Consider the following 12,357-nt stretch of genomic DNA (forward strand, 5'->3'; position numbering starts at 1 on the left):
GACAGAAAGAAAGGTGGGTATCTGATCCTCGACATGGATTCCTGAAGGATTTAGTGATGCAAGGCTCTGCGCTGTCCACTCAATGCCATAGCTGCTGACCCACTCGCAGGAGCAACGAAGATCATGTTGACCATACACATGTGGACGGGCAGGGCGATATGTTTACAGCAGACCACATTTGAGAGCTCGGGTATCAAATCGACGATCGTAAAGCATAAACTGCCGATGGGAGGCTTTGATACTAATGTCTTCTATGAGCCTTCATGTCCATACCGAGACGTGCAGAGCACTGTCCACATCGGAGCGTCGGAATCCCGGTGTGCGCCCCAAACATATGCCTCTACTAATCAAAGCTGTGATCAAAGTTAGAGACTCAACTCTATCAACAAAGGAACCGGAGGGCCTTACTTTGTGTGAACCGGGTAACGTTAATGGATGTCCGAGCCGACTTTCGGTCCGTTTCTGAAGGGGCAGAGGAGAATAGGCGCACTCCTTTCTCTCGGAGATAACCCGCCAGGTCTTGCATATCAAACCAATCTCCCTCCATTTCCTGTCGGATTTCAGGCGAAAATCGCGCGAGAGGATCGTGGATCGTAGCCCATTGCTGGTAGCGACATAAAGGTTTTTCACCTTCTTGAGCTTTGCCAGTGGATCGTTCATAGTGGGTGCCAGCACCCCCAAGCTTGAAGAACGGGACCCCTGCATAGCATTCCTCCAATCGTTTCTGGCTCAATTTAGCGTGCAACAATGCTTCAAAGGCTGCAGTCAGATGGGGTCTGTCCATGAGGGTAAAAAGGAACCGAAACGGACGTTCTATGCGAGACATAGGAACGGACGGGTTCGAGAGCACCAAGTACCCTTGATATACACAAGCCAGGTGTAATTGTTCGATGAAGAGAGGAATATCCATAGCAGAAGGCTCTAAGGGCTCAGACAAGGAAGGGGAAATCGGCTTTGACGGACCACTCTCCGGAGGAGTGGTCTGTTCGGCGTGAGAACGCGGGCTCGTATTGTGATCGGTTGACGTGCCGTCCGGTCCCGCTGAAGCTGACGACGTGCTGTCCTCACCGTGCGATGAGGTGTCCGGACTCTCGGGTTCGCCATCCTTGCTGGCCTCCTTTGCCAATGCCAAACACGTTTGCACTGTATCACGCAAGTGGCTCGCGATGTCGGGGTGCGAGGAGAGAGCCCCCGACTGCACCAGATTATCGCTGAAGGAGACGACTGCGGAGCTCATTTTCTCTAGTGTCGCCTCCAGTTGAGAGATACGACCCTTGAGGGATGTGATGTTGGCTTCCTTGCGAGAACGGTAAGCTCGTTGTGCCAGGCGGATCTGCATTCGACGTCGCTATTTGACCCTTTTCGTCAGCCAATACTTCACACGAGGTGACATCACCATCGTCGACGCACTTCTTCTGGGTCCTCGCCCATTCGAATATCCATCGTTTTACGCGGGCGACCACGCTTCTTAGCAGTTGGTGCATCAGATGACTCATTCAGTTGACGTTTTGTTGTCTTCTGGGCGTTCTGAGTCGCTCGTTGCGCGTCGATAGGTGGCGTCCGTCGATCCAAGCTCATCATGCGCTCTCCATCCGCGGAGGACCCTGAGAGCAGAAAGCCATTAGGTACAGGTAATGAGGCGCCGTAGCCCTCTGGTGGAAACTGTCCGTGCTGATAGAATGGTTCGGGGATGGGATATGAGGAGGCGGAGAGAAGGGAGGTAAGCTGGGAGGTTGCGAGCGAGCTCTCCAGCAGCGACGGTCGGAAGCGTGGAGATAACAAAACTTTCTGATAAATCTCATCCCACGGCAGGAGAGGGGCGTCGGGGTCCCCAAAGCCCTCATATGTCTGGAGCTGCATTCCTCCATCCATGATGCTGTGACAAAAGGTGAAGAGTGAAGATCGATCGGATCAGTCGAGAAGCAGAAAAACGGTACGATCGATACTAGGAGAGATTTAATCATCAGGCCAGTCGGAGGAACTACTTTTAGAATGGCCGTTAGCGTGAGTGTCCGGCGTATCGGGAGCCATTGCCACGCTGCAGTGATTGGGCAAGATCCAAATAGAGCCAATCCTGGTGCGATTTTAGGTTGCGAAATCCCTCAACTTTAAACATTCGTACTGTTCATGAAACCCCGTCTTCCCGAACCTGATTCGCGAGCGGGACGTTCGGCTCGGAGTGTTCACTAATCACGAAATCCTCTCATTTTCGATTATTCAACCATTCCGACTGCCAAGCATCGTCTTGCCCCCTTTCTAGAAGATTTCCCCTTTGGTGTCAATAGGGTAAACGGGGTCCCTAGTCCAGTTCGAGCTAGGCTATGGAGATCGTTTGAACATTTCTATCGCGCTCAAAATCAAATGCCATGGCGTGGAAAACTTTTCTAATATATAACAGAACCTACTCCGAAAGACTATTACATTACGTCAAAACATGGGGCGAGTCTAATAAGCTACGCTTGGGCGTATTCCTTCAGATACGCAACAAGCTTCTCGGCTCCCGAAACGGGAACGGCGTTGTAGTTGGACGCCCGAATACCTATCCGCGTCAGTACCATGTCGTTATGGGGTAGAGCATCAGGGCATGCTTACCTCCGACACTGCGGTGGCCCTTCAGCCCGGTGATCCCGCGCTCAACGGCTCCCTTCAAAAAGGCCTTCTCGGCCTCATCGACATTGCCGCCCTGGGACTCTATGTCAATGACCATCTCAACCAACCACAATAGCATAATAGAAAGCATACCTTGATCACACGGAAGCAAACGTTCATTCGGGAGCGCACACTCTTGTCCGGCACAACCTTATAAACTTCGGGATACGCGTCCACCGCCTCATAAATCATATCGGCCTTCTTCTGGGCCTCCGCTTGCTGTCCGTCCACCTTTTCGGGGAAAGTAGCCAGCAGCTTCTTAAGAACTTGGCCTGCCAAGTAAACACTAGACAGCGTTAGACGTATCCAGAACTGACGGAGGAGCAACCTACTCGAAGATCGGGAGCGTGTTGTAGAGACTGTTGTTCTTGGCAGTGACGCAGTAGTCAAGGATCGTGGGGGCAATGGGCAGCCCAAGCTTGCGAAGGATCGTTGGGGGGCACGAGACGAGCAGGTCCTTTCGGACGATGATGCCAGTAACTCCGGCACAGCCCAGATTTTTTTGGCTAGTCGGTTCAGCTTCTGTTCAGGGTTTAAGGGATCAGGGAAGTCTTACGCTCCGAAGAACACAATAGAGTAATTCTGACTCGCGGTTAGCAATTGATCACTGACCAGTATAAAACCGGGGATTCCATACCTTAATGGGGATACGCCTGGAGAGGATGTTGGAAGAGAAATCTCCCACCACGAACGGGCCCTCTTCCGAGCCGGTCGGCTCAAGGACCTTGGGGAAGTTGGGGTATTCGACACCGTCCACCGTTTCGTTGTCGCACATATAGACCATGGTAGGCTTGGGGCTCAGCTTCCATGTCGATTCATCGGCAATCTTGCCGAACTTTCCATCGTTGACCTTTCGGGAGTCACTGGCAATGTTGACGTACTCGGGTCCAAGCAGGCGGATGGCCTCCTGGCTAGCCTTGGACGACCATCTGCACCTTCCATTAGTATCTCAGAACGAACTCAATGGATGCGATCGGAGACTGACGATCCCGTAACTAAGTAGTCCAATCGCAGCTCCGCCTCGACTTTCTTGCGGAGCTCCTTGACCACATCATCTTCGCTGGCTTCGCCGAGTTCCTTCACAATCTTCTGGCGCTGCTTTTCAACCCAAGCCGAAACGATATTGTACACCGTCGCATCGAATTGGCCCGATCCTCCACCCTGCATCATCAAAATCTCGTAGTTCGAGGGGACATCGAGGAAGCTCGTAAGGTTGGCCTTCATGGTGTTCAAGATGTTGGCTGCAATTTCGCTGCGGTGGCTGTGTTCGGCGATACCCCTAGGAAAGTCAGAATACCTTCTATAGCTTCAATTCCAGCAATGCAGGTCCGGAGCTTACAGGCCGGTCTGCTCGTAGTTCTGCAGAGCTTCGGCGGCTTGGGCCAAGACGTCGGTGGGCAGGGCCGCAGGGCCGGCACCCATGTAGGTAATATCCTCTCTCTTCATATTGCAATTGGCGTTTGGCTGGACGAGATCTGGGTACTTTTTCTCAACAACGGATTTAAAGAACCCCTCCACTCGTTCGGAGGAAAATCGGCGGGTGAGTCATCTTATCAGTCAGGTGACTGCCCCGCGGTTGATCTAATCAGCACTTTTATCAGCCGGCAAAAGGTTCCCCCGCACCCCCCATCTATAGTTCCCTTCGAACACAGTGCAGCGTGTGAAAACACAAGATAAAGATGGTCATTGTCGCGGTAGCCGGCGGTACCGGCGGTGTTGGTCGGACCATTGTCGAGGCACTGGTCCAGCAAGCAAAACATCAAGTCATATTGCTGACTCGTGGGGTATGGATGCAAAACGGTAGCTCCGGAATTATATTCAAGAGCTAACCAATCTCCCAGGTACCCAAATCAGACCCTTTGCTTGACCAGATTCAACAGGTGCAAGTAGGTTACAATGACTCCACAGCGCTGGCACGCACCTTAGACCAGCATGGAGTGCACACGGTTATTTCTGCAATCGGGATTGTCTCCGATGAAACGTCTCAATCCCAGCTCACGTTGATCAACGCTGCAGCTCAATCCTCAGCCACCAAACGGTTCATTCCCAGTGAATATTCGTTTATTCAAACTGAAGAGTATACTCCCCAAGAGTACCTTCCTTTTTTGCGCCTAGCTAACAACCACAGTCTCCTCTCGATCGACCCAAGTATCAAGTACTGGTTGGCTGCCGCTGAATTACTCAAAACTACCACTCTTAAATTTACCAGAGTTATCCCCGGGTTCTTCATGGATTACTGGGGGATGCCCGTTGTTCATACTAATCTTCAACCCTTCACATTTGGCATAGACATCGCCAGCTGCCAGGCAGCTATTCCGGGTGATGGTAACGACGTTATATGCATGACGTATACGTACGACATGGCTGTGTTTATTGTACGGTTGCTGGATGCCGAGGATTGGCCCGAGTTTAGTGTTATTGTTGGCTCTCAGACTACATATAATCAGCTCCTCCAGCTAGCTGAAGAGCTACGAGGTATCTCCGGAAGATTTCCCCGATAGCCTATCACACTAACTTCATTTAGGCAAGAAGTTCCAGGTTGTCTACGACAGCGCAGATCGAATCAAGGAAGGAGATGTCACTATCCCTCCAATGCCTGCCGACACAGGGTATTCTGCTGAGGAGCTTAAGGAGACTACTGCATTAGTGAGTCGGTTAACTATCGCCGGGGTGTTTGATTTGCCCCGTGAAAATCGGTTAAATGCGAGGTTTCCTGATATCGAAACCACTAAGCTCGAATATTTCCTATCAAAAGCATGGGGAAGCTATCAATAACTGTTTGCATGTAAATTCCTGGCTGGAATATTTGTCAGTTCTCAACAGAAATACTTAGTGCACTCGCCGGCATTCTTATGATAAGCTTTAATGCAGAAAACATAAACTGTCCCAAGGAAATTCAAGTTGAATGAAATGATCAAGCTTTGCTTCGTACACATCATCAATCCTACCCTCTCCTGTTTCAAAAATGTGGCCTCCTCGCCTTGAATGTAAGACACTCTTTCTCAACCCTCTTTCAGAATCAATCCTCATCATCATGATTGAAGTAATCATTATAATCCCCAACATCTGCAGTGTCCACCGTCAGCCATGTAAGCCATCATCCGGACGCCACCAACAGCGGGAGAAACCCTACATCCTCCATTATGCAGTCCAGAACCACTATAATGATGTTCTGTATTAGATCGTGGCCGCGGCTCTTCGTCAAACTCCCAGATTCCCGACGTATAGCTCCGGAAAGCAGCTTCTTTCTCGCTCTGGTGACCTTCTTTCCACCCCCGATGGTGGGACATCCACATGGACATCGGGCTATCCGATCTGTAGAAATATTCTTCTAATTGGGGCATTATCCTTAATTGCTTGGCGAAAAAGAGCAACTAATATCTTTTGCTTTGAGGAAAAGTTTTAGATATGAACAGGTTCCGAGTTTAATATATAGCTTTTGTATTTACGCAGCGGGGAATTAAGTATCTCCAAGTCTTGATAATGTAGTTATTCAAGCCACGGATATCTGTACATACAAGATACTTCAATCATCGGCAAAGCAAGTCAATCGGTTACCCTTCCATGGAAAAGGCAAACTACATCTACCGATCAACTATTACCCAATACAGCAACACTCAGCCAACCGAATACTGGCATACCATTTCACATACTATTTCATAACTACAATATAGTCATCAAAACGCCGAGATGTCTAACAGCCCAGCACCGCATGTCAGCACATCATTTAAGATACACGAATCAAACTAGAACAATCAGCCCAAACTCAGCACCTCACTAAACGTCGTTCAAATCCCCGAGATAATCAAGATGCTCGTCGTTGATGTCGTCTAGAATGCCTATTAGCTACTTTATGGATGTAGTGGTCTGTAGGGATAGATAGAAAAGTCGTACCTCTGTCTTCCATATCTTGCTCCGGGGGAAGGTAGATGTTGGGGTCATTGTCTAGGTGCAATGATGTGGACACATTTTCGAATGGTTTGTCGTCAATGCAGTCTTCTTCTTCGTTGGTTGGGGTTTTGGGCATGGACATTGTGGTTTTATTTCCAGGGTATGAGGGTTAGACGAAATAGTGTGAGGATTGGTTGGGGAAATTCAATGTTAGACGTGTGATCTCAGCATTATCTTATATGGAATCTGAGTCTCACTATGAATGATGATGGATTAAGAAAGTCCCTGCCAGGATAGAAGTACCCAGGCTCTCTAACGTAAAAGGAAGCTTATGATTCGTAAATACTCAGTAGTGAGATAGGTAAAGTGGCGTAATTCCAAGGTAGCACCGACCTTAAGCAAGATTGGTTATGGTTTCGGAATACTACTCAGTGAAGCTTACCATGGAAAGGATACACGCTTACGCAAGCTCTAGCAACATCTACCTCAACCCTGCGGGCTGCATGAGGAACCCTTATACCCAGCAAGGAACGATCAAGTGAAAGCGTGTATGGCCTTAGGTTTTGATGTTCTAGACCACATGAAGCGGTCTATCTACTAAAGAAACTAAGGCCCTGTGGCTGAGCTAATTGACTAGGTATCTGCATCGGTGTTTTTCACCTTCCCAGAGGGACCCATATACGTGCTTGGCAAAGTATACGACATCTCAAATGGACTTACTAGCCTTTGTTGGGCAGGTATAACAGTCCGGCGTCTTACTTGTCACCTGCGTGATTCTAGTGCTCTACTCCTGAACTCTAAGCTAGCGCTTGGACAATTGTATCACTGGGGTCGCTATCAACAAGACACGCGGAGTAATGATCAGTAATCCAGGCATACAAGATTCTGCATTTCAGACTCTGCTCATTTAGAAACAAACTCCACAGACATCTTCGGATGAGATACGCATAGTTTTATTTGGAAGGCTTCTGCAGATTCTTTATTCATACAACCAGTTTATGTGGGAGCAGAGAAACCGGTACTAATAGTCGACGGAAGTGGGAATATTTATACTGGATGGTTCTATTTGGCTGACAACAGATGGCCAGCTTTCCTGTGACAAATAAACATACCACAGCAATAAGCATTCACCATAATCACCGTATGCATCCTAACATTTTAATGTTGTTCACCTCAGGACTGTCATTCCAAGTTACGGTAGCCGCCCCATGATTCCGGGAACTCTGATGCAAGGTCAGGTTTGCTCTCCTGGCCGAAACAAGTAAGCCACAAGTAATTATGTCAAACATCTGCTTGCAACCAGGCTTCCTAGGTTTTCTCCACAATTGACTCGCTGAAATACTTCAGTACTCTCAACCTCACACAACCTTATCTGGATTCTCATCCACCTCGTTGATCAACTGCTCCGGAGACCTAAACTCCAACCCAGCAAAGAACTTCCGCCGATGTGCCTCAACCTTCTCAGGATCAAGAGATACAGCACCCAAAGGCACAAAAATCTGATAATGCGCAAGCAACACCTCCTCTGGATCAGTCGAATTTTGAATCGTCCGCAGAAGCTCACCCAAGCCAACACGCTTGACCTCACGCATCGCCGGATACCGCTTCTGAACCAACTGTGCCAGGTCATTCCAGCAGGTCTTCGTTCCAGATACATACACATACGGCTCCCAGACAGGAGCATCAGCTAAAAGTGCCAACGCCGTCGCAAGATCCCTTGCGGTGGTGACATCGACTGCATCGGTTCCCGTCCCGGGAATAACAATCTGGTTCCCTGTGATGTCTATCGGGAATGCTTCACCGATATCCATGAGGTACAGGTTCCTCTTCGGCACGATGTAATCGACTAGCCAGCCGTTGACGACCAGTGTCCATTCTATCTCTGTTTGTTCGCGTAAGACCTTCCGGATGGGTTCTCGTGTATCATAGTAGAACGTTGGCAGGTCGGGGTAGTTTTCTATGTCGCCGAAGAACTCGGATGGAATGAAGCGCTTGCATTTCGGACTAAGTTGACATGCCTTGATCAGGTTCAGGTGGACGTCGATAAACTCCGCCGTGTACGCTAGTATCACAGATATGAGCATCTCGCAGTCCTTAAGTGCGGTCACTATGGAGGGAACGGAGTAGTCGGTGAGTACTTGGGTGATGTGTGGGCGGTTGCGGAAGCATTCTTTCTCTCTGCGAGTTAGAATGACTACCGAGTGGCCATGCTTGGGAAATTCATCGCTGATGTATCTGGCTAACCCGCCAGCTCCGGCTATAGCGATACGCATGGTGGATAACGTGGTCTTGGACGGTGTTCTCTGAACGCAGTGCAAGTTGATGAAGTGTATGTGTAGAATACCAGACTAGGAACTGGTTATTACCTGGCTTATATACCAGGGTTTGTTCACGGGTTTTAAGCCGTAGCAGATACACGGGATAATCATCATGGATGACCAATTCTTCCACCATTCATATACTTTACACCATAATCCATCGAGAGTAATTTGTATTGGAGCTACTTCCTATTTCAGCTACTTCCTGTTATAGCTATGTAATATGGTGGCTATTATATATATATCTTCTTCATATAACTATTCACAAGTCCAAAGTCGTCCTGTCTATGTAATTTGTACTAATAAGTGGATCTAAATTAACAATCTTAAGGTTGAGAATCTTAAATCGTTAATCTGAACTAATTATACAATTTGCGTTGAAATAATGAATGTTTTCACGTAATAGGTTCCCCATATATAGCATAGATACTATACTAGTAGGACTCAGGAGCCTATACTAGTTTCATTCGGGGATAGTGAATTGCTCACTCACACATCTGGCAGGTCACCTCCAGCATTCGTAGGCCCATTTGGATCATCAAGCGCACCGGGAACATTGACGGTTGAGCCAGAGCCGGACACAAAAGTTAATCCTGACCGAATGAGACTATGGTCAGGATTCCCGAGGTATTGCCAACTGTACTCTCTCATCACTCAAGGCTATTTACTCCATTTGCGAAGACTCGATTTGTCATCGTCAGTCGCAGGGCTTTATACAGTGTGGAGCAGTAACTCCTGGCTCTATCACTCCGTGTGTGTTTCAAACTGCCGAGAGTCTTCTTCTGCGAGGTGGTAGCAGGGTTACATCTGTATACAGCCGTTTTCCATTTATTCGAATGCAATCCAGGAAAACCTATAGTGCTAACGACGTACATCTTGAACCCTCCGACGCCGTATCATTCCAAGTGAGTCTGTCGCAAGCACTCCAGAGGATTCAGTCCTCACGGAACTATATAACTGGAGCTCGAGATATGTAGCTTGGCAGTTCGAACTCTTGGCCAATATTGCCCGGCCCCCAAAGGATCCACTAATCTCGGAGTATTCTAATTTTATGCACAAATGTTTTGTGTTGTGCATCAACTACATGCTGTCTTACAAGCAAGCCTTGTTGAAACTCTGTGGTAGCCAATATAAGACGCTTTCCCAGTTATAGGGCTATAAACCTCACATTCATGAGGTGATTTTATTCACTCGTCTCGGCTAAGCGGACTACAGGGGAAGCCATGAATAATAGCAAGCAATATTTATGCCGAAACTTCCGATCTGCATAGAAATCAGACGATCGGGGCATTTCCCGAAGCGAGCTAGAGTTCATCATTCACGAAGTGCCCAATCAGGCCAATGCTACTCGTTTATCCTCTCCATAGTCAGGGGCGAAATCAAGGAAGTGGCTGAAGGAGGCAGGGCTACTGTCAGAGCCTCACGATGGGGCTAGGGATGCATTTAATTCGTGACATCGTCTACATGTCAGTATCAACTCGCAATACTTGCCCCGAAGATGTAAGCCAGCAGACATCAGGTACCCCGTATGATGTCGGCCTAGCCCTGAGTGCTGCTGATCGATACCTGTTCAGCCATCTCACCCTGCGGCTGTACCCGATTTGGTGCTCCGCCATCCTTAGGTACGCCAAGCTCTCCGCCGTTGGTAATTAGGGCTGATGTTATTTCAATAAACATAAACCTCCGTACCTTACATAAAATAGTTATATATACTGACTCTGACGAGTGTAGGATACTCTCAGTACCAGACTTCTCCTCTCAAGCCTTCTTAAAGTTAGCACAATTCAATAGTAACGCAACAACACCATGGTCCACATGAAACCAGCCAACGTTGCCCTTCTCCTTTCATTATTTCTTACCGATGGCCTTGCTGCAGATACCAAGCTCTCTGAGAGCCTCGTAGGCTGTGATGAAGTATCATGTCCCAAGGAAAGCTCCTATGATCGTTGCACAGTCGGCGACAAGACATTTCTAGGCATCGGTCTAGCTCGCATCCCCAATGTTCCCTCAGCACTCGAAGGCCTGTCCCTTATCAAGGGGGTCAATGTCTCACAAGGGGACGATGGAAAGCGGCCGTTCAATTCAGCATACTACCTCGGAACGCCGTCAGAACTCGACGTCAAAGACTTAAGCGGCTGTGTCGTGACCTTCAACGACCCCCCTGAGAAACAATTCGACGGCCCCATAAAAACAGGCAAGGACAGAAACATCACCGATGTCCAAGCGGCACGTGGTACATGTCCGGACGTCATTGAGCAGAGGTGTATCGATTCACTTACGGAGCGGGCGCGCAGCGTTACTAATACCACTTCGACTGGGGATGTGTGCGCGGCGTTGGAGCGCGAGCTAAAGCAGAATACATTTGAGGGGTGTGGGGATCTCGGTGGGAAGGGTAAGGGTCTGGGGAACTTTACCGTTACCTCGTTTGGGGATCTCTCGACAGTGAAGAACTCGACGGATTGTTGGCCTATTAAGCCCAAGTCTGATGGTTTGGCCCTGATCACGGAGAATACTGCTATGGTACGTGATATATATAAAATTTGACCCGTCTTTTCTAGGGTCGAATATATTTCCTGGAAGCATAGGCTGACATACGATACTATGATGCAGGGAAACAATTCTGCGTCTTCGATGTACCAAGAGGCCTGGAAAATTACCCCGGTTCTGACTGTATTTATTGGCAAGGGCAATAATAGCCTGGTGGATAGAGCCTCTTCCCAGATGACATGTTTGAAAGTCGTAACTGAAGAGAACCCCGAAGAGGAGGAGAACGGCTCTAAGAACTCAGCATCCATGCTTAGCACCAGCCCGCACACCTCAATTATGGCTATTCTTATAGCTGCCGCCTGGGTAGCGCTCTAGATGTAGCCTAAATGAGATACGCCGAGATGATATACTTGTTAGTTTCTGATTAATACAGAGGTGTACCCAAACAAGGCATGATAAGCTTTTTCAAGGATCTTGGCGAATTTACCTTCAGCGATTTCAAGACTCTTTTATCCTGCTCCAGTACAAACAAATCCAAGTGTAACACAGCCAATGTAAAGCTTGTATGTGCGGAATGTATGGTTTAATCATGTAGTTGGAAGAACTCCCACTAAGCTTTCTTCTCTATAGCAAAATAATTGATTAATTTATCAATCAAGTCAGTGTGGCCGAGTGGTTAAGGCGATAGACTAGAAATCTATTGGGTTCGCCCGCACAGGTTCAAATCCTGTCGCTGACGTTTCTTTTTGACTTTTTTGCTGGTGGACACGGCAGCCACTAATTTCCCGTTATACTACGGAGTACGGTGTAGTGCAGAGTGCACTGTTTGTGTCGAGTCCCATGGCTACGTTATATCCTTAGTAGACAACGTCCTCCCTCTATACCAGTTCGGGATCTATTCCAGTGACCGCTGAGATCCCCCTTCAAGACTGTAGCAGTGTCTAGGAAGACACTTCGTCTCTTTTCCTTGTTAAGCAATATCTTCGATAAGGCCGATTGCATGGGGAATTTG

The 12,357-nt window shown here is 48.3% G+C and overlaps 6 protein-coding genes across 6 annotated transcripts; 2 read left to right on the top strand and 4 right to left on the bottom strand.

Moving 5' to 3' along the window:
* Positions 1 to 261: 261 nt before the first annotated feature.
* Positions 262 to 1,872, bottom strand: ABOM_000131 (bZIP transcription factor; the record flags this gene model as incomplete). The annotated part of the gene is made up of 3 exons (XM_022527261.1): positions 262 to 353; positions 409 to 1,348; positions 1,411 to 1,872. 3 exons carry the CDS (start codon positions 1,870 to 1,872, stop codon positions 262 to 264), a joined length of 1,494 nt encoding a protein of 497 aa, XP_022394865.1.
* A 581-nt stretch (positions 1,873 to 2,453) lies between these two features.
* Positions 2,454 to 4,095, bottom strand: ABOM_000132 (O-phospho-L-serine:2-oxoglutarate transaminase; the record flags this gene model as incomplete). Its single annotated transcript, XM_022527262.1, has 8 exons — positions 2,454 to 2,539; positions 2,593 to 2,689; positions 2,743 to 2,935; positions 2,982 to 3,155; positions 3,206 to 3,231; positions 3,287 to 3,578; positions 3,635 to 3,928; positions 3,989 to 4,095. 8 exons carry the CDS (start codon positions 4,093 to 4,095, stop codon positions 2,454 to 2,456), a joined length of 1,269 nt encoding a protein of 422 aa, XP_022394864.1.
* A 233-nt stretch (positions 4,096 to 4,328) lies between these two features.
* On the top strand, positions 4,329 to 5,424 carry ABOM_000133 (uncharacterized protein; the record flags this gene model as incomplete). Its single annotated transcript, XM_022527263.1, has 3 exons — positions 4,329 to 4,433; positions 4,491 to 5,124; positions 5,174 to 5,424. The coding sequence occupies 3 exons, from the start codon at positions 4,329 to 4,331 to the stop codon at positions 5,422 to 5,424; spliced, it is 990 nt and encodes a 329-aa protein (XP_022394863.1).
* Positions 5,425 to 6,426: 1,002 nt separating this feature from the next.
* Positions 6,427 to 6,682, bottom strand: ABOM_000134 (uncharacterized protein; the record flags this gene model as incomplete). The annotated part of the gene is made up of 2 exons (XM_022527264.1): positions 6,427 to 6,479; positions 6,544 to 6,682. The coding sequence occupies 2 exons, from the start codon at positions 6,680 to 6,682 to the stop codon at positions 6,427 to 6,429; spliced, it is 192 nt and encodes a 63-aa protein (XP_022394862.1).
* Positions 6,683 to 7,898: 1,216 nt separating this feature from the next.
* ABOM_000135 (uncharacterized protein) lies at positions 7,899 to 8,813 on the bottom strand (the record flags this gene model as incomplete). Its single annotated transcript, XM_022527265.1, has 1 exon — positions 7,899 to 8,813. One exon carries the CDS (start codon positions 8,811 to 8,813, stop codon positions 7,899 to 7,901), a length of 915 nt encoding a protein of 304 aa, XP_022394861.1.
* A 1,851-nt stretch (positions 8,814 to 10,664) lies between these two features.
* On the top strand, positions 10,665 to 11,720 carry ABOM_000136 (uncharacterized protein; the record flags this gene model as incomplete). Its single annotated transcript, XM_022527266.1, has 2 exons — positions 10,665 to 11,378; positions 11,469 to 11,720. 2 exons carry the CDS (start codon positions 10,665 to 10,667, stop codon positions 11,718 to 11,720), a joined length of 966 nt encoding a protein of 321 aa, XP_022394860.1.
* Positions 11,721 to 12,357: the final 637 nt, after the last annotated feature.

This window comes from Aspergillus bombycis (assembly GCF_001792695.1).
Source record: "Aspergillus bombycis strain NRRL26010 chromosome Unknown contig00001, whole genome shotgun sequence".
In the NCBI taxonomy this organism is placed as follows: Eukaryota; Fungi; Ascomycota; class Eurotiomycetes; order Eurotiales; family Aspergillaceae; genus Aspergillus; species Aspergillus bombycis.